The 25,675-nt window shown below is 46.7% G+C and overlaps 1 protein-coding gene across 9 annotated transcripts in view; it reads left to right on the forward strand.

The window, feature by feature from the left end:
• The window catches only part of tefu (Serine/threonine-protein kinase tefu), a 1,084,056-nt gene that overhangs the window by 560,021 nt on the left and 498,360 nt on the right, over positions 1 to 25,675 (forward strand). For all 9 annotated transcript variants that reach the window (XM_070538252.1, XM_070538256.1, XM_070538258.1 and 6 more), the window contains 4 exons: positions 4,789 to 4,961; positions 7,158 to 7,239; positions 18,379 to 18,453; positions 20,744 to 20,872. In XM_070538252.1, the coding sequence (XP_070394353.1) occupies positions 4,789 to 4,961; positions 7,158 to 7,239; positions 18,379 to 18,453; positions 20,744 to 20,872 (459 nt within the window). The remainder of the gene's footprint in view (positions 1 to 4,788; positions 4,962 to 7,157; positions 7,240 to 18,378; positions 18,454 to 20,743; positions 20,873 to 25,675) is intronic.

The following is a 25,675-nucleotide window of genomic DNA, read 5'->3' on the forward strand; positions in this document are numbered from 1 at the left end:
GGACTGCTTTAGTGCCACTTTTGCTTTTTACATCACGCATTTGCTGCGCTCTGCGCTTGCTGTGCTCCAAAGTTTGTCCAAACAAATTATTGTGCGGACACATATGTCCGAAATAACAAGAATTTGATGCCATTAAATAATGCTTACGCCTGCCGGGATCAGAGGATGAGTCCAAATTATCAGATTTTCTTAATTAAGGAGGGTAAAATTAACCAGGTTTAACTTGCAATCCAGTGTCACTAAAACATTTGGCAGACTCAGCCGCAGTCGACATCTATGTAATGTGAAGGGTTATGTGCAGCGTTGCAGCGTGAGACACTGACACACGCCGAGCTGGTAGGACTAGTGCAGCCCAAGACATCCATTGTTGTTTTTGTGGCTTCGGAAAGCTTTCACTCATCCCGTTCGGCCTGGGTCTTTTGATGGTGTGCCCAACCAGCCATCGGCCTGGTGAGGCTTGAGTGGCCCAAAGCATGCTTTGTCATTTTCCTATTGCGTTGTGTGTCCAGATGGCAACAGGATGCTGGCGGTGTAAGAATATGAGGCCGCCAGAGAAAAATGTGACACTAACTTTTCACTGCCTGAAGAAAGGAATGGTGGCACATTTGGGTTATCGCTTATTAAAAGCGGTCATTGTGCTCCCCATGCATGGTCAAACAGCTAGATAAATGAAGTGAGTGGGAACACCCTTTTCCATCCGAGCTGCAGCTGCATGTCATCAGGCAGTGCCGCGGTCACGGTGTTGTGAAAGCTGTGCACATTAGAACAGACGAATGTTACTCTGCTGCCTTCCACGTGTGCGACGGGCCCAAAGCTACTCGCAGCTTGTGCAAAGGAAGCAATCGCGACTGAGAAATTGAATCTCAATCTGACTCGATCGCAATCGAAAATGCACCACGTGACGCCCGTATTAGACTTCCATGGAGTTGTGCTATTTCAGCACTACTTCTTTAGTTTTTATTTAGTGGTCACCTTTATCGAATTACTGCTTCTATCAAATTTTTTTTGCCGTCCCGTTTACGTTATGAGGGCTTACTTTATTTGAGAAGGTCACTAACTATAATTCCTAGTTATATAATTAGGTGAAATACAGATGAAGTGCTTCCAATGTTCCTACCATTTTCCAAATATTTAGTGGAAGTATTGTTTCCTGTATGAACAAAGAGCCTTCTGTCATTCTGTCTTCATTTCAGCAACTGAACAAAATGGTGACCTTTGAGCTTGGTTTTTAAATTCTTGACATAGTGAGTTTTTGTAATCCAAGATTTGTCATCGTCACCATCTCATGATGACAGTGGCGACGATGCCAGCTATGATTAGAGGTTGTAGTGAGGAAGCTTTCATATCTGACAGCTGATGTACAATACATAGTGGTGATGATGTTTTCTTGGAGCCTGCAATCACTTCTGGTGCCTGCTGTATGCAATGGCATGACCTTTGAATTACTTTCTGTTTTGTGATTGAGCGGTCACTAGGGTCTGGAGTGCGGAGACTATCTACACAAGCAATTATTGGACAAATCTTGAAAAAGGAAGATGTGCGCATTGAAAAAAATTGTGCACCGGCTGTGACCTTTGGCCAGATTGAATGAACTGAAAAAAGGAATTAGCCTGAGTCGAATTATCAGAACATTACTGAAGGAAAGGCAAAGCGAGTACACCAAGGAGATCGACCGCACAGAGCAAATACCGGAGGTTGACTCTAGACTGCTTCGGCTATGGGAGGCAAGACAGAGCCTGACCAAAAGGTGGAAGAGACAGAAGTTTAATAGGAAGCTAAAGCTGAAGATTGCGGAAATTACGCAAAAGGCAGAAGAGTATGCTGAACAGTTGGCAAGAGCAAATTGGCAGCAATTTAGCAATTCCTTAAGCGGAACCCTGAGTACCGCTCGAACGTGGAGCATACTCAAAGCACTCCTAGACCCGACTAAAACCAAGTCGGAGAACAACAAGGCCGTACAGAGGCTGGTTCACCAGTTTCAGGGCTCAGAGTATGAGCTCATGGAAAGAGTAAGGCACAAGTGCTTCGGGGACGGTGACCCAGCAGCCTACACGGAGTGCTACAAGGGGAAAGAAAATTCTGATCTGGACAGGCCTATAACCAAAGAGGAAGTATACGCAGCAATAAGAAATACCACTAGGAATACGGCTGCAGGCGCAGACAAGATAAAAAACGCGCTGATTCGCAACCTGAGTGATGAGCTGGTAGTCGAACTTACTGACTATCTCAACAAGCACTGGGTGGAGGAGACAGTACCCGAAGAGTGGAAGCATTCGGAGGTAGTGATGATTCCAAAACCTGGCAAAAAACTGCAAGTAGAAAATCTTAGACCAATCTCTCTCACGTCATGCTCAGGCAAGCTGTACGAGCGGGTGGTTACAATGAGGCTACAAAATTATATGGAGGACAACGAGCTGTACCCCCCCAGCATGTTTGGATTCCGCGCTAAATTATCGACGCAAGACGTGCTCCTCCAGCTCAAGGAGGAGGTGCTCAGCAACGTCCCACGAAACAGCGAACACGTCATCATGGCACTGGACATTAAAGGAGCCTTCGACAATGTTAGCCACGAAGCCATACTCACAGGAATGGATAGCCTGAACTGTGGCAGAAGGATTCATGGCTACGTCAAGGCCTTCCTCTCTAACCGGACAGCAACAATCGGCCTCGGAGCAGTCAGATCAGAGAAGTTTCGCACCCCAAACAAGGGAACTCCTCAAGGGTCGGTCATCTCCCCCATCCTCTTCAACGTCGCAATGATCGGGCTAGCAAGACAACTCGAACAACTTGAAGGCATACGGCACGCCATTTACGCTGACGACATCACGGTATGGGTGAACCGGGGATCGCTCAGCGAAAAAGAAGAGTGCCTGCAAAAAGCGGCCACCTGCGTAGAAACCTACGTTAGGGCCAGGGGCCTCACCTGCTCGACGGAGAAGTCCGAGCTCCTAAGGGTGTGGCGGGGCAAACAAAATCGAACGGTCCCTACAAGCGATGAGCTCAGCCTCAACGTATACCTCGCGGGACAACGCATTCCGGAGAAGACCACCATTCGAATCCTAGGGATGTGGCTTCAATCCAATCAACGGTGCAATCATACTCTGACACTGCTGAAGACTGCCACCATGCAGGTAGCCCGTATGATCAACAGAGTATCTAGCAAGAGACACGGTATGAAGGAGAGCGACACACTTAGGCTAGTCACGAGCCTCGTGGTTAGCAGAGTGGTGTATAGCCTTCCCTACCACAAATGCATCAAGCAAGAAGAAGAACAAGCGGACGCCATACTGCGAAAGGCGTACAAAACTGCGCTTCACCTGCCGCAGCGCACATCAACCGAGAAACTGCTGGCCCTGGGACTGCACAATACCTTCAGTGAACTAAGAGAAGCACTACTATGCTCTCAGGCACGTAGGTTGATGCAGACCCCCACGGGAAGGGTGCTCCTGCGAAGATATGGCGGCGGCAACATGATCCAAGAGATCGAACGTACCGAGGCCATTCCGGACAAGTATCGCAGTACACTGCGAGTCGCACCGATACCCAAGAATATGGACCGGAACCTGCACAAGGCGCGTAGAGAAGCAAGAGCGGAGTACGTGCAGAGAACCTTGGCAAACAAGGACAACACAAGGTATACGGACGCGGCAACGTTCGTCAAAGAGGAAAGACACAACAGCAGAGCAGTGGCGTCGGTGGTTAATTCGGACCTCAAGGAGATCACCAGCGCATCACTACAGGACTGCACGGTAGTCGAGGCCGAAGAGGCAGCTCTGGCTCTGGCAGCACTGGAGGGCTATCGATCTGGCAGGTCCCTAACAATAATAACAGACTCTCAAGCAGCATGCCGTAATTATACAAACGGCAGAATTGGGCGCAAAGCACGCCATATACTCTGCTCATGCGACCCGGGAAACAAAGTTCACCATACCATAATCTGGGTACCAGGGCACACTGGCATAACAGGGAACCAAGAGGCGGATGGGATAGCTCGAGGGCATACCAACCGGGCGTCCGACACATCCAGCCTTGAGGAACCCGAGTCAGTACCCATGGGCTACTCAGATATACTAAATTATTATAAAGGGGTCAGACTGAAGTACCCACCCCCGGATAAGGATCTAAGCAGAGAGGATGCTGTTGCATGGCGACAACTGCAGACGGGTACTTTCCCGAATCTAAACCTTCTGAATAAAATTTTCCCTACACAATATGAGGCTAAGTGCCCATGGTGCGGAGAGAAGCCAGATCTGTACCACATATCATGGGCCTGTCAAAATATTGAGTCCCCAACTATCTATAAAATTAAAAACCCGAGTGCGGAACAGTGGGAGAGTATGCTTTCCAGCGTAAGCTTGAACGGCCAAAAGCGCCTAGTAGAGCGAGCTCGCGGGTTGGCCATACTCAGTGGAGCCTTGGACTAGGGCACCAACCCTGTGATTGCAGACAGAAGAATCCATCAGAAGATGGAAGACGCCGTCTGAAGCCGCGAAGATCTCTTTTCTAGAGCCCAATAAATGTTTTCTGATCCGATCCGACAGTACATGGAGTGGTAACTTCTGCACAAATGTGGTGGACGCGTAGTTTCCATGCTTCGCTATCAAAGGTTCAGTGGCCAAAACATGCTTGTCAGAATTGTGGATAAACAACCAGCTGATATGTTGAGCGAGCCAATGGCAACCCTGTTTGTGGTCAGTTTTGAGACAGCTGATTTGAAGGAGCCTGGGTTTGCTTCAGCTTTCTGGAATGCTTTACAACCTTGGAATGCCATGTCAAATGCCCCCTCAGGATGGTGTGCAGCTGGTGCTGGAAGGACTGCAGCAGCCTGCTGGCCCCCGCCTGGCTGCACTCAAGCACCTGGTTGCTATGGTGTCTCAAGCCCTGGCAAGACCAACCGGCCTTGGGGGCTCAGAGTGCTTTGTGCTGCGAACGCTGACGAGGCAACTGCTGCAAAAGCTCCCGTGAGTAGCTTCTTTCATGGGCTGCCCAGTGATGCTTATGTGAATGTAAGCGTTACACTTGAGTCGAGGAAAAATAAGCAATTTCCCGTGGGTTGGGCTGGAGCTGTCGTGACCCTGCGCGACATTGCAGAAAGGGCTTTACTTCACATTGGGGCTATCATTTGTCATGCATGTTTAAAACATGGTGATGTGTTTCTGGCTCTAGAATCACTTCCAGCTTATGCAGCCTTGAAGATCTTACTCAGATACTCAGAGGAGGTGTAGACACCACTTATTTCACAATATAGTGAAATTTCAACATAACAATGCAAAGTACCAGTCTTACTGACTTCTGTAAATTATCTTTAACTGTAATACTGCAACAAAACCGAGGACCTCTGAATGAGGACCTCGCTCGTTATGCCGCTGCAGCGGAGCTACCCAGTCAACGAGTGCCTCCAGAGTGGTGTTTGTAGACTTCGACTTGGACACTGGGACTCTTGTCGGTGTTCTTTTTCTGTCTGTGTGTCTATCACACTTTATTAATGATATCATAAAAAGCCAACAAGCACTAACACCAAGGACCCCGAAATGCGAAGGTTGTGGAATCATTCCCCACCCTCAGCAACTTGTTTTTTCATCCACCTTCATTTCCATTAATTTATCGTTTCTTTATTTCATTTATTAAGCACAAGTAATTTCCCCAATCTTGTCCTTGGTGTCAGTGTTTGTTGGCTTCGTATGATATGACTAATAAAAATCGGGCCGCTCGGTTAACCCCCTTTCTTCTCGTTTATTGCATAACGAGGATCTCGAATCCAGCAACATTGATGCCTTCAGGTATCATGTGTGGATTTATTGACCGGTTGCTTTCACCCAAAAAGATCACATTCTCGTGAGGCCTGCAGCAGAAAGGATGTTCTACATCCGCCGCCAACGTCCGTGAGGGGTGGTGCTGGCTAACACTTCCGGGGTTCTACTAGGAAACATAAATACCCAAGAAAGTGGACGGGGAAACACCGCCACGGTAGCTCAATCAGTAGAGCATCGCATGCCAAATATGAAGGTTGTGAGATCGTTCCCCACCTGCGGCAACTTGTTTTTTCATCCACTTTCATTTCCATGAATTTATCGTTTCTTTATATAATTTATTAAGCACGATTAATTTCCCCTTCTCAGATCATGAACAGCAGGTTGCCATTATCCCTCAAGAGAAAAGTGTATAATAGCTGTGTCTTACCAGTACTCGCCTACAGGGCAGAAACCTGGAGGCTTACGAAAAGAGTTCTACTCAAATTGAGGACGACGCAACGAGCTATGGAAAGAAGAATGATAGGTGTAACATTAAGGGATAAGAAAAGAGCAGATTGGGTGAGGGAACAAACGCGAGTTAATGACATCTTAGCTGAAATCAAGAAAAAGAAATGGGCATGGGCAGGACATGTAATGAGGAGGGAAGATAACCGATGGTCATTAAGGATTACGGGCTGGATCCCAAGGGAAGGGAAGCATAGCAGGGGGCGGCAGAAAGTTAGGTGGGTGGATGATTGCAGGGACGGCGTGGCCACAATTAGTACATGACCGGGGTCGTTGGAGAAATGTGGGAGAGGCCTTTGCCCTGCAGTGTGCGTAACCAGGCTAATGATGATGATGATGGTGATGATGAATTTCCCCTATGTTGTCCTGGTGTCAGTGTTTGTTGGCTTCTTGTGATATGACTAATAAAAATCGGGCCCCTCGGTTAAACCCCGTTCTTCTCTTTGTCACGCTTCGAGTTTTATGGTTATTGCAACACGTGTTTTTCTCATGGTCTACAGACCAACTATACATTATTCCCCATGTATATTTGGTCCACGGGGCTTAGCTGGCATAGCCGAATTCAGAACACCAAGCATCTCTTCCAAGATGGCTGTAGTTACCTGTTGTCTGCGCTCATTTCCACATATTATGAGTTGTCTGCTAGCGGAGTGCTAAAGAAATAATGTTATTGTGGAAAATTTGTTTAACTGCAGCGTGCACAGAGGGTCAGGTATGTTTCAATGTTTGAGCACTTTCTAAAGATGTTCATTCATTCTTAATGTTTGTTCTGGCCAAAATTTCACTTCAACACCCTGCCTAATCCTGCTGTAGGTTTACCAGCACGGTGCCTTTTATTCAGCAGTCCAGGAGTTGTGTGGCTTGATGCATCAGAGTTGCCCTTTCTTTGATTGCTGGCAGGGCGCAAGGTGGTGCAGATGACACTGTGAGGCTCGTGGCACGTCTTCTCCGACAGCTGTATGAGGCTGCTCTGGTTTACAAGGTGAGCTGTCTTGGCTGTTATGAAAAGCTTGGGTAGGTGGCGCATGGCTTCCGGTCAACCTGTATCTGAGAAATGCCATAGGCCTGTGACAACTTTCACTTGAGCTGCAAACACATTCAGGAATTTTACAGAAAGCACATCTTTTGCATTTTCTAACAAAGTTTTAGAGCTCAAGTGGTAAAAGCTGTGCTACTCAAGTTGACCTCCTTGAAGGGGGATGTGGCTTCCGCATCGCAAGAAATGGCCAGGAAGGCAATTTTATTTTCTAAATCACATTTTCAGTTTCTGTAACTCTTTGTCTATCTGATGATGAAATATCTTCAATGAAAACCTTGTAGAATTGCTTTAAAGACATTGCTGCATCAGCCAAGGTGGTGAAAAATTTCACGCAAGTCATCAAAGAACAGCGTTTTTCAAGCCACAATATCTCTAGAATGGCACAAATGAGTGCAGCCATCTTAGTCTTGTCAGAAAGCGCATTTGTCCAACCACAAATTCCTCCACACAGAAACAAACCACAAAAAGCAAATGATTGAAAGTCGTTCCAAAGCCTCTGGTCCACTTGGTGCCAACGATGCAGAGAACTGTTTGCTAGAATTGCTTAGAACACGCTGGCATCAAAGTACCAGCTCGCCCACTTCGCAGGGGACGTTCTGATGTGAGTGCTCATACTGCGCCTTCTGTTGTGCTCTAGCCATGCCAGGATTACGGCATGCTTTGTATAAAGCCATCATTCTTGCATGTAGATGTGTCACGTGTCGCAGAAACGAGACGAGACAGCTGCGTTCGATGCGAACGAAATCAAGATTCTTGTTTTTTTTATTATTATTGCTTTTTCTAGCGCACGCCTTTGGAGCCCGCCTTCTTCTTTCTCGTCTTGTCTGCTCCCATGAGTTTCAACAGCTTCTGGCCGCGGAAAGTTTTCTTCTCATCATTGTAAGCAGCCTTCAAGTGTGTGAAGATGTACAGATCTTCGAACGAGTCTTCCTTTCATTTCTAAGAGACAGGAGCGCGGCTTCGCATCGACTCCAAAATCATCATCATCATCATTTATAGACCCTTAACGGCCCCTGTTGGGGTATTACATAAGGGGGGAGCATACATAAGAAAAAGAAAGGTACAAACAGTCATGACTGAAGTAAGAAACAATAACAATAACATCCATAAGGGGTAAAGAAGGTGTAATCAAATGAATGCCAAACACAAAAAGTAATAACCAATGCACTAAAAAATTTGTGATGTAGCGAAATAAGTCAAATCCATTAAGCATCAATACTCAGAAAGTTTGTTAGTATGTTTCCAAACTTGGTAGGGTTACGTTCGATTACTACACGGTCCGGTAAACTATTCCATTCTGCAATAGCTACCGGCAAAAAAGAGCTCTTGAAGCATTTAGTAGAGCCGTGAAGACGTTGAATACTGAGGTTGTTTGAGAGACGGCGTAAAGTACGGTTGGGTGGCAAAAGAACTGTGTCGCGTAAATGCAGGAAATTGTAATAGAGCTTTTGAAAGAGGCATATGTGTGAGAGTTTTCTACGATGTGCTAATGATTGGATGTGGAGGGACGATTTGATGTTTCTAACACTTAGCCGATAGTCGTACTGGGATGTAATAAACCGGGCTGCGCGATTTTGGATGGCTTCCAGTAGCTCAACAACGTATGCTTGATGGGGATTCCATATTGCCGATGCGAATTCCAGTTTAGTACGGATAAATGTTTCATATGCTAGTTGACGGGTCACAGGGGGTGATGATGATAGTGACCGTCTTATGAATCCTAGAGATCGATTAGTGGTAGTAACAAGATTTTGGATATGTTCTGACCATGTAAGCTTGCTAGTGAAGGTGATACCAAGGTACCCGTATGATTGAACCAGCTCAATAGGAAGGGAATGCAAAGAGTAAGAGTATGACATGAGAGAGTGTTTCCGCGATATGCGCATGAACTTATATTTTTTGGCGTTTAGCTGCATGAGCCACTCTGTGCACCAGGAGTGCGTGCACGGATCAAAACGATATCTCCTTGGTTCAGTGTCATTTCTTGCTCTCTTGCGTTACACAGCTCTCTCAGTTCTTTCAGATATTCACTGTTCCATCTTTTCCACCAATCTTTCGTGATTTTTTGCTTATTTCTCCACATTTCTTCTATGCTGACCTTTTTTCACTTTTGGTAATGCCTTTAATCCTATGCTTTCCACCTATTATATCAGCCGGCACAATAGGTAGAGGCTCATCCGGTTCGCTGTATACATAGGTAAACGGTCTGTTATTAAGGATAGCTTAAATTTCAGTTGTTATTGTTTGCATCTCTTCTCTTGATAACAGTCTTTTTCCAATAACTTTCCTCATTGCTGATTTCATGCTTCATACCATCCTTTCATAAAAGCCTCCCCACCAAGGTGCTTGTTCTGCGATGTACTTCCATTTGATTTTATCTCCTTGGATTGCTCTTTTGGCGACTTCTTCCTGTAGTTCTTTTAATTGATATCTCTGTTGGTCTTCTTGAACGTCCTTGCATTGTCACTGTAAATGGTGCAACATAGCTCTCATCTCGCTGTAAATCTTCGGAATGCATGTAAGAATGCTTCTCTTGTCGTGCTGTCAATTTCGAGATGCACAGCTCGTATAGTAACACATACAACTATTGCGACATACTGTGTTGTAGTGTTTTTTATTGCATCTTCTGTAAGTAACGGACCTGCGAAATCCACACCAATCACTTCAAATGGTTGTCGCTGGTTGACTCTGTCAGCACGAAGTGGGGCTGTTTCTTGGTGCAGCGGTCTGGCGTCAAATCGTTGGCACTTTAGACATTCATGAATTATCTTCTTCATTAGCTGTCTTCCTTGTATTATCCAGTACTTAGTTTGAATCTGCGATGACGTCCAGCTCTCCCGTCAGGCGTCGCCGCTCGTTAGGTAGCCTTGCCTCCGCAGTTTTCTCCAGCTGCTCCACTTGATGCTTGCTCAGCAGCTCCTTGGTACGTACCACCTGCTCAGAGAGTCGCGTATACACCTCAAGCTGACGGCGTGACTGGCATTCCACTGCACTCGACAAGAACCCTATTCATGGGATTTGGCAGCTCTCTTCCCAGATTGAGAGAAGAAGGTGAGAAGTGAGAAGGTTTATTGGAGTCGTTGAGGGATAGCCAGAGACACAGCAGTAGCAACGATAGCTCAGCTGAATGGGCAAACTGGTGTGTGACACGCATCAGCAGTTTCTAGCATGCTGATCTTCTGCTGTCTCCCAGACACACGAATGAACTGCCTAGTGCCATTCTTCTTCCTTGCAAACGCCCCTCAACTGAAGAAGGAGCTGTCCTAGTGACCTACGGTGACAATGAAATGATAGGCTCATAATAAGGCTTCAGCCTGTTTAAATGAACCATTTCACGCCCCTCCGCGACGGTGGTCACAAGGGAGCATCAGTGGCTAGATGATGTAGTTGACAGGCGAGCTTTGGACAATGACGCTATAAGGACCATAAAATTTTGGAAGTAGTTTGGAAGAGAGGCCAGGACTCATAGTTGGGACCCAGAGCCATACGAGTGATTGAGGCAAAAAAGTAGGAGCAGGTCGGCCATCGTCACATTGAAGCTCCTGGCGCGATTGGTGTGCTGTAGTGAGTGAGCAAGCGAGCAAGCTGCCAACATTCCTCGGCCTGCTCAGTGGCGGCGGAAACCGGAGGGCACCCTGAAGCATCTGGATGATATGGAAAAAATGTGTCGATCGTACAGGAAAGTTTCCGGCCGCAGATAAGGAAAAACAAAGAATCCTGTTGTGGCTTGTTTGGCAATGTTGTATGCATATGTTACGAATGGTAGGACTGGGTCCTAGTTGGAATGATCTGAGGCGACAAACATGGACAGCATATCGCTGAAAGTACGGTTGAACTTTTCTGTGAGGCCATTTGTTTGAGGGTGATAGGAGGTGGTGCTGTGATGTATAATGTTGCATTGCTGAAGGGGAGACTTCACTACTTTGGAAAGAAACATGCGCCCTCGGTCACTCAAGAGTTCACAAGTAAGCAATGTCGTGAGCTGTGGCTGCTGGAAGAGCAGGAGTTTCTGCGTGTCGCGTCAGGCGATCGACCACGACTAGGGCCCAACGGTTGCCAGTAGCCGTACATGGTAGAGGACGATATAAATGAATACCGACATGGTCAAAAGGCTGGACTAGACTGCAACGGAGCGGCTGGATGAAGGGATAGTTTGCGGCGTTGGCACTCGAGGCACGAGCAGATGTATTTTCTGATGTGATTGTACATGCCTTGCCAATAAAATGGAAATTGCGTGTAGGTCTTCGACACACTACCGTGGCCACACTGCGGGTTGGCGTGACATGAAGTGAAGATATCGCAACAGAGTTGGCACGGGACCACCAGATGCCACTTGCGGGCATCGCAGTGGCAGTTTCGCTGATAGAGAAGTCCATCTCAAATTCTCGAATAGCGAAATGTGATGCTTGACGGTGGAGCACACAAGACACCAGTAGTTCGACAGAATTTTCTAGATTCATTAGAGTGGCTATCCACGGGTCTTTTTGCTGCTCTGAAGCCAAGTCGTAGATGTGCAAAGGTAACAGAGCATGCGTCGAAGGCAAAATGCTGTTGACGTCGGGTGGGATCGGCGAACGTGATGAAGCGTCTGCGTCAGAATGTTTGCACCCGGAGAGGTATACCCTTACGGTGCATTCCTGTAGACTTAGGGTCCATCGTGCGAGGCGGCTAGATGGTGCTTTGAAGGATGGCAACCAGCAAACACATGGCGGTCTGTGATCGCATCAAAAGATCGGCTGTAAAGGTAAGGCCAAAATTTGGCAAGAGCCAATGGCTAAGCATTCGTTTTCAGTCATACAATTGTTCGTTTCAGCTTTGGTGAGAGCTTGGCTGGCATACACTACGACTTACTTGCCATAGCCAGGTTTTCATTGTGCTAGCACTGCACCAGATGCTACTGGCACCAGTGCGAATTTCCGCAGGGGCATTCAGATTGAAGTGATGTGAAGTAAAGTGATTGGAGACCATATGTATCTGGAAGTTGGGTGCAAACACTACAATGTTTGTTAAATAACAGAAGCTTGTTTGCCACTTAAGGACACCCAAGGTAATGTCCATCATCCGTTCAAATGTGGCTAGCACATTACAAAGGCGAACGGCATGACATTAAATTCATACAAGTCGTCGGGGGTGACAAATGCAAGCTTACAGTGATCAGCCTCGGCCATGGGCACCTGCCAGTATCCAGAGCGAAGATCTAAGGAAGAAAAAATTCAGCTCCTTGTAGGCATTCAACGGCATTGTCTATGTGGGGCAAATGATAGGCATCCTTTTGTGTGATCTTATTAAAACAACAATAATCAACCCAAAATCGGATGATGCCATCTTTCTTTTTAGCAAGAGTGATTGGGGATGCCCATCGAGTGCTTAATGGCTGCATAACGCCGTGAGTGAGCATGTCAGTCACCTGCTTGTCAATAACCCGCGTTTCCGTGACCAAAACTGTAAAGTTGCTGTCGCAGAGGGCCAATGTCGGGGAAAAGCCAGTGTCAATTGCATGGGTGACAGCTGTCGCTCAACCCAGAGAAGTAGAATGGCAATCAGATGAAGCTCTGAATTGATGGAGACGGAGAACCTTGTCGTACTGTGTCAGTGTAAGGTTACGGTTGATGGATGCGGCAGAAGAACTCGAAGGCACAGGGTCTACAGTGGTGATGTAAACGGCTCCATGCATGTTAGAAAGCAAGTGCACCGGTTCAGCGCGACTGAGGCACTCGTGGCATAAGAAATGAAGCGGGAGCGACATTGGGTTAGAAACGCACATGGTAGTGGCACCAGCACAAAAATCAAGCGCAGCAAATAGCAGAGGAACCATTGGGCAATGGGCGAAGCACACTACTGTCATACAGGGCAGGGAGTCGCACGACAAGGGGATGATCACAGATGACTACAGAGGTATGTCGGTGTCTTCTGTGTTGACAAGTTTGTCAGGAGGCTGCTCTTGAAATGATGTGTCTCAAAGAGAGAAGAATGAAACCTCTGCACAGGCACAGTTAATGACGGCATGATGGCTTGGAAAAAAAAAAAGTCCCATGTCAAGATGACGTCATCAGAACAAGAGCCGAGCACAAGAAATTCAATAAAATTAAGCTCCTCTTCAACAGCGACTTGGCCTGTGCAGGCTCCTGATGGCTCACTGGGCCTCTTCGATTTTCGGAGTTCTGGCAGCCTGCTGGCAGCAAGATGGCAGCCAGCTAGTTCTGGTCCTGATAGGAAGTCACATGGGCTGGAATCCCAAGCCAACCCGAACCTGCCTGAAGTTTGCAAGATCAGTCGCCGTGACAGCTGGCTGAATGTAAACACGCTACCAACATGGCAGCACCTGGCGAGGCCGGCGCGGGCTCGGTGTAGTCGGCCCATTTATGCATTGCCAGCTTGAAAATATATAGTTGCATTCATGCATACGATCACTTTCGCTCGATTTCGTGTGACTTGGCACAGGACGTGCACTGGGCCAACCTCACCTTCTGCAGCGCAACAGATGGCCTCCGACGCGTCCAGTGACAAGACGCGAAATCGTGTGTAAGTGATTGTATCCTCAAAAGCAATAGCTGGAGAATCCCTGCTCGCAGCGATCGCGTCGCCCACCGGCGACATTGAGGAGTTGGCGTTGTGTCATCACTTCACAAGACATGAAAACGCAGGATATAGGGTACGTCTTATACACACAAAATTTCATGCCGATTTGCTTGACCTTCGATTTCAGAAAGTTTGTCATGGCTAATGGTGCTTCTCATCTTGACCCGAAGGAGCTCGGGTCGCGGCTGGCGCATGAAAATGCACGCTGCCTGTGACCAGTGAAAAGTTTCACACGAAAAACAACATTGGTCGCGATCATGAGAGCAATAAGCCAATGTAAGTATGTCTAATGTACGTATGCCTATTACTTGACCAGTGCTTTCTTACATCAATCGCCTGCAGTTCGGACACATATAGGTTTCAAGCTGGCACCCAAGCATACGGGGAAGAAACAGAGCGAACACGGGCTAGCTGCAATGCCTTCGCTATCTGCAGAAAAAAGAGATATCTCCGCATACATACACGAGATAGGTGAAAAGGAACACCACCAGAGAAAGCCGAACCGAAAATGTACCGCAATATGCGTGAATGAGCATCTACAACTTGCGTGGAACACGATGCAGATAATGTGCATGCATGAGAGCGTGGCGTGCTGATCACTGCCGCAAAGAAGCCTTGGGGACACACACACATACACTCACAACAGCTTCAAAAGGTTCACCACTGCTCGTATCACGCTGCTTCGCAATGTGGAACAGTGCGTTAGCACCTAAAATGATTACGCTAGAAGTAAGGAAATCCAAAGGTGACCGTAGACAGTTGGCTGAGCGAGGTAAATTTACGTCCTCAAGCGCCTGCGTTGCAATCCATGAAGTCCCCGCAAAGATGGCGGCGAGCGCCCATTGCCTCTTTTAGTTGTCTGCTAGCCAGAGAACTTCCAGAGAGCAGCTGGACCAAAATCGTCCTGGCAGGTTCTGGCAGCCCGCGGGTAGCCAGAACCGTCCAGCCCGAGCAAAACGAACGCGCGGCGGAAGTGCGTGGCACGGTGGGCGGAGCAACACGAGAAAAACGAAGACGCTCTGGCTGGCTCTGGCAGCCCGCAGATAGCCATAAGTGGAAAATCGAAGAACCCAATGTTTGCATGCTAACTATGCACAGCTAAAGACCTGAAAGCGACGTCATCACCTTTCGAAGTCTGCGGCAAAGGTGGACATGCATTACCGAAATTGTGTCGCCTGTGTGTATAAGTGCTAGAGTCTGTACACCTTCCACGTTCACGTCAATCAGGTTACGAGGAGAAATCGGAGTCCTTGATGATTTTGCAGGACACGCAGTTCTCGTCTCCTGAACTGCGGTGACTAGTTTTCCTGGGGCTACGTGGTAGGCCGACACCTCATGGGTGAAATGGAGCAGCGGTGAGGGGAAGGTGATCGATGACTGATGGAAGCGCATTCATCTAATGGTCTCATAGAGTCAAAAGCGTATCCGGTTGAAGCATGGTGTCGAAATTCTCTTAGTAGGTAGCTGAAAGTTGGTTGCCACAAGCAAGCAGTAAGTGGCATCTGGCGCCGGTAGAAACGTGTCATGTGGCCAGCAATTCCGCAGAAGTAACATATCGGCCAGTTGTCTGGTGTGCACCATGGCTATTGCATGCTGGGATACTGTGCCACTAACTGGGTGGGAGAGACTAATGTCATTGGTGTCCGCGCTGCTCCAGTAAACGCGGCACTGGTCAGCGTTGCGGGCATTATAGCGATCTGCGCATACCTGAGTGGCGCAGCAACAGGAGTGTTGTGAAAGGCAGGGGGAATGAATGCACTGAGTGACTTGTTGCTGGATGAAAGCTGCAGTATGGGCGTCAACGGAGAGGAGGGTGTCCCTTGCATCAGAGATACCAATGAAAGTTGGTGGGCCACCTCTTCGCAAACAAACTGCTTAATCTGCGCTACGATCGAAGAGCCATTGGTGGCAAGAGTCAAGCCACAGAGAGAGCCTACCAGTGAATTGCGTGTGGTGAGCCACTGCTTGTGCAGCCTATCATATCTCTGGCAGAGTGTCACTACTTCAGACACAGTGCTGCAGTTCTTTACCAACAGCATCTGAAAGGCATCAGCGTTAACCTTCTTTAAGATATGCCTAATCTTGTCGCCTTCTGCCATTGTTGCATCGACACACTTGCGCCATGACATCCTCAATATAACTTATATCATGAGAAGCCAACAAACAAGATTAATATGCAAAAGACAAAGATAATGATGAATAGCCGGGCAAAGGAACAAGAGTTCAGGATCGCCAGTAGGCCTCTAGAGTCTGTGAAGGAGTACCTTTACCTAGGTCAATAATTCACAGGGAACCCTGATCATGAGAAGGGAATTCACAGAAGAATAAAAATGAGTTGGATCGCATATGGCAGACACTGCCAGCTCCTGAACGGAAGCTTACCATTATCATTGAAAAGGAAGGTGTACAATCAGTGCATTTTACCAGTGCTGGCATATGGAGCAGAGACTTGAAGACTGACAAAGAAGCTTGACAACAAGTTAAGGAGCGCCAAAGAACAATGGAACGAAGATTGCTAGGCATTACGTTGAGAGACAGAAAGAGGGTGGTTTGGATCAGAGAGCAAACCAGTATAGACAATATTCTAATTGACATCAAGAGAAAAAAATGGAGCTGGGCAGGTCATGTAATGCGTCGGTTAGATAACCGTTGGACCGTATGGTTACAGAATGGGTACCAAGAGAAGGGAAACGCAATCGAGGACGACAGAAGACTAGGTGGAGCGATGAAATTAGGAAATTCACGGGCGCTAGTTGGAATCGGTTGGCGCAGGACAGGGGTAATTGGAGATCGCGGGGAGAGGCCTTCGTCCTGCAGTGGACATAAAACAGGCTGATGACGTTGATGACGACGATGTGAGACTTAAGGCCAGACTACTCGTGGCTGCTCGAGGCCTTAGTGGACATCGGTTTGCATTGAACTATTGACATCGCCTCTGCAATGCACAAGTTGTATGTGGCTACCATCCGTCGATCAAGCTGGTGCAGAACAGAACTGGTCTGTGCCACATAACACGGCCGGACTGGAGTGCATGAGCATGAGTGTGCACTCCAGCTTTTTTGTGCACACAACAAATGCGTTGCATATGCACTACAGTTGCACATAGCTTCGGTCTGCTACATTGCATAGATACCGCGACAAGCAAGCTCACTGAGCGCACTGCGGCTCCCTGAAGACAACCGGGCTTGGCTAAGCTCAGCTTGTCGTTGGTGGCAAAATTGGAAGTAGTGGTGTGTACGTGAAGGTTCAAAATCAAATTTCAACTGTGCACCACGGTGATGTTCAGTAGGTGGAGCGTGGTGAACGCGCCCCACTCCGCTCTAGCATTCGCGTGCAGGGAATTGAAGGAGGACTGGAAGCACCGAGAAGGAGCTGAAAGGTGCATTTTTGATTGCCAATACCTCTGCTTCTCCTGAGTGCGTTGAAGTACTTCTTGCTGCAAAGTATTTATCAAATAGCCTAGATTAATTTCAGTAGCATTTCTTTTACTTCAATAAAAAGGGGGTCAGGGCCCTTTAAGTGACATTGTTACTTAAATGACCGCAGTGTTATTGTTACAAGAAGTCATACTGATGAACTCATTGGTTTTTTTTGTTTTCCTTTCTTGAGAACACTATTATTTTGCTCCGCTGTGTATCTGCAGTTCACACTTAATCCAGTACTAGTAGCGAGCTGACCTATAATGGCCATATTGGGAGCTTCAACATAAACAGGGTTTCTGCGGAGCCCCTGAAGCAATGTTTCGGTCATGGGACAGAACATGCATGGCAGAGGGCAGAAGTGCAAGCATCTCGGTATCGGTCTATTGCTATTCCCACACCCAATGAAACTTCCGAGTCGTAACAAGTGGTGTGCGCCGACTGAAGGAGTAAATATTTCAAGTAAATAAGGCTTATCTATTAAGAAGCTATATGTGCTATTGAGCACCTATATGCTTGAAAAACTTTATTTATTTTTATTTTTTATTTTTTTATGTTTGAGTTCAGGCATACTTTAAAAATATCAGTTTGGGTTCAGGTTCACTTCTGGCGAAAATTGCGGTTAGGGCTTGGTCTTCGCTTCAGGTTCAGTTTGACAGCTTGGTCGTAAGACATCTCAGCCTTCAACATTAATGAAAACAGTCCTGTAAGGTGGCGTCTTCGGTGAAAATCAAGCAGTTGCAAAACCATGCTGCATGATTGCAAACTCTGTAGCTCCACGAAAAACTGTTACAGATGAGATGTGTTTATTTACAGAAGGTCTGATTAGAATGACTATCCAGAAAGGCAGTCACTGGACTCTGCTCTCAATCACAAAAAGACACATGCCTCTGCCTGCTGCAAGCACACCTTTAGAGAGATCTCCTAGTTATTCAATCAAAGGATGAAAAGAGAGCTAGCTTTCAAAGCTGCTTTTACGGTCAGCAACTCGCAGTATAGTGGACAGGACACATCCGTGAAAGCAATTGTGAACTTGTTTAGCTATAGTGTTTGATATCACCGCTCTTTCTGTGTCTCTTGCTAGGAAGCTGCAAGAAACTTGCCACTCATCATTAATGCCCTGGCACCATTTGTCGATGATGAGAATACTGCGGTGGAGGTGAGTCTTTTTTTGTTTGTTCCTAATGGCTGCATTGTGGGAGCAGAGCTTAGTAATCTGTGTGTCACGCAACAAGAATGTATAGTTATCTTCACTTAAAAATGTGTGCAGTAATTGTCATTGATTGCCATGCATTCACTGTGTGTTGCAAATGTTGAAAGTAGAGCTTGATGAAGGCTTCATCAGCTAGGATAGAAATGCATGCCTTGACACTGGAGAGGGACACTTTTGTTTTGTATGAGGCCTTCATTTTGCAGCCTTCTCGAGAGATTGCAGTACGAATTGACTTATGATGACGTATGACACTATAAAGCCTAACTTAACAAAGTTTGAAGGGTGTCAAGAAGCTCTTCACTCCAGTGTAATTCAGGGATATTGATATACTTGGTATTGGTGCAGGGAATTTGTAATAGTTTGGTGGTTAAGGTTTGTTCCAGGTATGTTTGATCAAGCAACACAAGGGTGGTAACACAGCACCGATTGCACGGTCTATTTCCAAAGCTGATGCATTAGATTGGAGGGTTGTCTTCCAACTGGTTTTAATTTGTAGGAAGAAACACATCTTTGTTTGAGTTGTAATAAAGAAGACAAGCTGATGAAGCAGCCAAGCAAGCAACAGTGTTGTTGGTAGCCACGCAACCCGAGCTTGCCCTTGCCTGGATTTTGGGCTGCTTAACGCCCGCTGCTCCTTGAAACTCGCCTTTGACGTTCATCGTCATTCTTTGACATCTACGCATCAATAAACCATATGATACTTGGTGGAGGCCGCATGGGTCCCTAGCATAAACCTGGAACTTCGTTCCTGGACGCTCCCTTCTGTTTCTGCTTCCCTTATGGCCAACGAGACATTGACTCAGCCTTACCCTTCGGCAGCCAATGCCACCTGCAGTGCCATGTACCATCAGTGGGATTTGTCCACTTTCTATGGCTCAGGTGACTCAGCTATTGAAGATTGTACGTACTAACAAGTCAGCGCCAATAACAAATGGGACGATCAAATGAAGCTGACTCGTGTCATGTTTTATCTCGCGGGCATCGCACAACTGTGGTATCACAACTGCGAGACCACCATTCCCACTTGGTCCGGTTTCAAGACTTCTATTACGAACGCCTTTAATCGGCCTACAGCCCACCGGCTTTGCACGGAGCAGTGCTTGCGTCAACGTGCACATCATCCCAGTGAGAATTTCACAGGCCACATAGAGGATGCGTTCAATCTATGCAACTGCACCACCACGATCGCTGCTCTCATCTCATTGTGTCAGAGCTTTGACGAGTTGCATAGGCAGCGCATGATTGCACGCGACACACTATCGAGCTTGCAACTAGCTGCCCTCCCTGCCGATCAACAGCCGCTGCTATCCACAATCAAGAACTTTATCCGTGCAGAGGCAGCGTGTCGGCTTTCATTACTACATCTCACACACGAGCCTACACAGTGTTTGGCTCCGGACTCGAGCAGACACGTCTATCGGGCCCAGGTTGCTGAGGCCCTCCTGTCTATTCAACAACCACCCATCACTCTGCCACTCACTTACACTTCTGTTGTGGTTCGGCCCCCTTCACAGTCACCAGTGCATTGCCGACCTACATACTACAGAAGAGGGAAAATGATTGCTGCAGTTCCGGAGGCAAGAGCTGCATGTAAGTCGAACTGCCCAATCTGTTTCGGCACAAAACATTATCAATGTCGATGTCGAATAAACTGCTGCACCAGTGTTTATTGACATGGGGGCCACCGTTTCCGTAATCTGCAAGAATCTATGCTGCAAGATAAAAAAAGTGGCCATGTCATTCTAATGGACTAACGCTCCACATTTTGCCAGCTCTCAGTACATTGCCCCTTCAGCTCTGTGCACCGTGCATGTTGTTATTCGAGGTGAACTTTATGTCGTAGAGTTTTTCGTGCTGCCATCATGCTCCCACGACGTTATTCTTGGATAAACCTTCCTTTCCTGTCATCGTGCCATCGTAGACTGCTCCTGTGCAGAAGTGGCCCTTATGCCCCTGCAAACCGCTCTTTCGGTGGATCTTCTTCATGACGCTCATTATCTTTTCGTTGCTGTGGACACAGATATAGCCCAGCAAACTGTCAGAGACACAGAAGTTTCGGATAAGCTTCAGATAGGCACATTTTATAATTAGAATTATCGGTTAATGAAATTATTTTGTGATCCCCTTCAATATATGTGGCATTGACTGTATATACCGAAATGGCAGTGAACAGTTGTGCTGGTAAGGTGGTACAGCACGGCAAGGTGTGCACAAATGAGTGCCACTGTCTGCGCAGGTGCAGCGCCTGGTGAAGATCCTGCTATCAGACGAACAGCTGGAAGCGCAAATGCTGCTTGTGCTGCCACTCTACCGGGACTCCCTGGATGCAGTGCAGCTGTGCCTCAAGCAGGGACACATCACTCAGGTGCAGCACTGCTGTATTCTGGGCGAATGTTCAGAGTGTAGTGCAATGACAGTGAAGTATACACACTGTGGGAAGGAGTAAAAACATCACATGATGCCCACCGTAATTCTGTAAAGTATTTACCAGCTATGGTGGATGTTTACTTCTTCCTACAGTTCTTTCTATATTATCACCATGATTTTGATTGCCTCTCGGTTTCCCAATTTATTAAAATAATAAGAAATAAATTATGTTTGCATTCATTTGCCATATATAGTAAATTTAGTAATAATCGCAGAGGTTCCTAGATCTCTGGACTTACCTTATGCATTTCAAGCTGAAGAGCATTGTGGTTCAATATAACATCCTGAAACATTTTCATGGCATGCACACGGAAGATACCGATGTTGTCAAACTGTTCCCTGTGGCATTTTGTCCTCAATAACTAAGCCTAAGCATACAAGATAATGCGCTTCCTTCGAAGTTGTGAATGAAAAGTTTATATTTGCTGCTAACAGCTGTTGAGGCTTGTGCCGCAGCTGTCCAGTTATTTGCTTCCATAACAAACCAACATAACAAGTCACCATAATTTAACTCAAGAAATGTTAAATTATGATCACAATATTAGATGCAGCTGAGATCTATTCTATGACCTTCCCACATGAAAATTGATGCTTTGTCCAAGTGTGCCATGGCAGCATAGTCTAATCGCAAGTGCTTAAAGCCGTGGTACAAGAGGAGGTTCACACTACGGTTTTAAATGAGCACCTAGAAGCCAAGTGCCGTTGTACCTCGTTGTGATCGTTGCTACTTGGGCCATCACAGCTTCATGTGGTGCACATTGCTGAAAATGGCATGCCTTTTTTCAAATACCGTCTATACTCGTTACAACGGACCTGTGTACAGCAGACTTTCATCTATAACAGACCATGTTTCAGCCTCATTTAGCCTTATTAATGCACCGAAGTTCGCTTTTAACAGACCTCGCTACAACATACTATCGCTTAGAGCGGATGAAATTAGTGGCCATTTTTCTCGGTGACCGCTGTCAATGGCGCAGTCGCACAGGCACTGTATCTTGAAAGCGATCTGCGATGTGGACAAAGTGCACGCCCTTGTAGGTGCCGTATCTTGAAAGGGATCAGCAATGTGAACAAAGTGCATGCCTGCGTGGGCCTTATCTTTAAATCGATCTGCGATGTGGACAAAGTGCACCCAGTGCTGGTAGCTTCGTATGTGCTGTGCCTTTGACGTTTAGTTTGTGTGGAAGCGAGAGACAGCACAAACGTCAATTTGCTCGCTGCTGCAGCCACGCTTATCTTGCTTAGTTTGCTGTTGCAATCGATGCTTTGCTTTTCGGTCAAAACTGCGACTTTTTTTGTTTGTCTTTTACTTTGCATGTTCGACACTCACCCTCTGCAATAAAGTTGTTAGAGAGCTTGACGAAAGCTTCGGAAGGGAGGCGTCTCGCATATTACGCACTTCAGATAAAATGGACGTTTTTGTCAGATTGTCAGGGTCCATTGTAACAAGAGTCGACTGTATTTAAATTGTTTCCTTTAGGCACTGTGTTGAGCTGCCTATGCCAAGTCTCGTGCCAGTTCGCTGCCACGCCAAGCAGTAGTGAGAAGGCTGGCATCGTGTAGAAGCTGGGCTCGTTGGTGCATGACTCCTTACAGTGGGTTTAGCGCAAAGCAAAGGCATACAGAATGAACACTGTCTGACACAGATCCCCACTGTACGGCTGCAATTTCATATGTGTAGCACATTCTTTCTTGTTTTACTTGTAACAAAGAGGTCAGCCAGGTGCAACTGCAGCATTGGTGGACCTCCACCAATTGTCAAGTTGTTTACCGACAGGGTATGCATGGAGGGAGAGGTTGAACTCGATGCAGAGGTTTTACCCTGGGAGGGTAAATTGTATTTTTTGGTTTGGCTGTGGGTTCCACCTGTAGCTCCTGGCCTTTCCTCTAAGTTACTCCCGAAATACCATGGCCCTTATCGTGTGATCGCACATACATCCCCCATGAACTATGCTTAGAGCTTGTGTTGCCATTTTCTGATCAGCGCCGCCGTGGTCGTGAAACTGTTCACGTGAATCGGCTCCAGCCTTTCTATGATCCCTCTATGTTGCCATATGCTTATATCGCAAGGATGGCATCTTTTTCTTCGGAGGACAAATACAACGAAGAAGTGCCAGTCAGTCACGTGCGTCACCAGCATTTACGTACGACGCCAGTTCTGGCTGCTCGGAAGGTAAAACCTCTGCACCGAGTTTGACCTCTCTCTGTTTGCATACCCTGTCAATAAACACTTTGACAGTTGGTGGAGGTGCTGGGTACGACTCCATCCATGCTAGAGATGCGCCTGGCTGACCAGCGGTTCTTCTTCGTTATGTACATTTTAAAAGGAAGCTTTCTTTGCCTCTTCCTTCGAATTTCCCACTGCTGCTGCTGCTGCTATGGGCTGCTGTCGCGCACACCGCGTGCATTGAGGGGTGGTTCAGAGCGTGTATATAGATGACAGCGCGAGTAAGAGAGAAAAGGCGATGAGAGAAACTTGTTTTCACCCCACCATGTCGAATGTGCACAGTGCCCTCTGGAGCTCCCTGGCCGTCGCCAAATTATCCGCTTGACAGCTGTATATATCCGTGACTCCCCTCAGAAGCATTGCAGAAACTGCAGCGCTTCCCTTCCTACTATCGTAACAGGCCAGAGGGGACAACGCAAATAGAATTGTAAAGAGGAGAAGAAGGAGAGGGAGAAGAGGCGGGAGGTGACGTGAGAAGGAAAGGAAACCCCACTACTATACGACAGTGGTTGTGGGGAAACAGGATAGATAAACTTAAGTTCAAGATACGGTACAGTACGTTGCTGCTATTTCTGAAAAATAAATGCCATGCAAATATGTCCAGTGGGCCACTTAAGCAGGCGTGCAGAAGCAGAGCCGCATTAATTAAAGCGCACGCACTGCAGGGTCCTGGAGACACTACTGAGGCAGTCGACCGTCAAATCAACACTTCTGTGGCCACTGCATTAGCTTTGCGGCTATGGCATTGCTAGAGGTCGTGGATTTGATCCCAATTGTGGCAGTCGCATTTCGACGAGGGTGAAATAGAAACCGCACGTGCACTTTGATTTTGGGACATGTAAAGAACATCACGGTGTCAAAATTAATCCGGAGTCTGCCACTACGGCTTGTCTCATAATCCAAGTGTGGTTTTGGAATGTATAGCCCTATAATCCACTTCAAGTTTAATACTTCTGCCCCAATGCGGTGTGCCATGTGAGGAAATGACAATGCTCAACCCTCTTAGAACTTATAAAATATGGTGCACAACAATGCCTCAAGCAAACACCTCTCCCTGTGTGCTCTGTGTACTACGCAGACAAACAGCAGTGGTGCACGCAAGGTAATGCTTAACATCAACTCACCACTCTCGTGTTAGCCTAAACGTTGAAGAAATTGAGCTTTAGCTGTCGAGATCACCGCTAATTATCATCAATCAAAGCATCCAGCATGGAAAGCTTTGCTTACATCAATTCCCACAGTGCGTGGGATCTGCATAATTTTTTTCACCTCAAGCTATTCTGTTACACAAAGCACTATAAAATCATGAACGTGCAAAAACACTATGAGGGCACCTAAGCAATTCCTGTAATGTGTACATGCAGGAGCATTACTTGTCGCTGAGTTATGTTGCCGAGTTCATTGCTGTGGCGAAATGTTGCTGAGTTTAGGGCTGCTGTGTTATGTTTCTGACTGTATTGTTGCTGCTTAAGAGGTCGCAACAACGCAAGACAACAAACCGGCCATATTGCAGTCTCTGAGCTGAATTTTATTTGCAGAGTTCGCATTAGCGTTTAATGCGCATTGCATTGATGCAGTTTGCATTGCATTGCAGTGTTCTTTCTCAATGGCACCACTTTTGAGCACGATGACACCACTTTGCCAAGCAATGACAGTACTTTTCTGAGTGGCACCGTGGTGTTCACACCAATGTTTATAGATATCTCTAAGCTCTGGTGCACACTGCATTTCTTTATCAGGTTCGTAGGCGATCTGCACCTGATACTGCTCCACCGTCTTTGATCAGTTAGACATGGTTTGAACATTTCGCGTGTGAAAGCAACTGGCGGCCCTGCTACCGCCACGCTCGCAATACAATTCCCGCGAATACAAACCAAAATACACAAGAAAAAATAACTGCAAATGTAGGCGAAAGGAATGGACGCAAGTGCAATCGTTCTGACGTGATGAAAATCTCTGTGTTAACTTTACAAGTGGTGTCGCTACTTGCTTTTTTCTTATTCTTTGCGTGAACACTGTAAAACCTCCTTATCACTTTTCTCTGTTTCTTTTGTGTGGAAATGCTGCATCGTCAAAGAAAGCCCATTTTGGCAGCGCGCCTCCTAAGTTGCTGCAGATAAATTCTTGAACATTTCTAGTGTTATGGAGTGTGCAGTGCTAACATCTATTCGCGTATTAGGTTCCCCGAATATGTCTGCAATATCTCTATAAGCAAGCTTCTATGTATGTAGGCTTACAAAGAGAGAATCACAGCATGTGCAGGTGTTAGGAATTTGTCTGCGTTATGTTTTCTAGTGTTGTCACTATGTCACTATGTGCAAGGTATGTCAGTAGTGTATTGTAAAGCCCTTTTCGTAAAGCTTTCATGCCTAAGAGATCCATTGATTTATCCACTCTCTGCAGGTTTGCTGATCGTCATAGCTTGCACAATATAGTGTCAATTCTCAGTGGTCCTAACATCGTGGTTCGCTAAACGCACGCATGCATGCAGCCTTGAATGCGCCTAGATGCACA

The sequence above is a fragment of the Dermacentor albipictus genome, chromosome 5, assembly GCF_038994185.2.
Source record: "Dermacentor albipictus isolate Rhodes 1998 colony chromosome 5, USDA_Dalb.pri_finalv2, whole genome shotgun sequence".
NCBI classification, from domain to species: Eukaryota; Metazoa; Arthropoda; class Arachnida; order Ixodida; family Ixodidae; genus Dermacentor; species Dermacentor albipictus.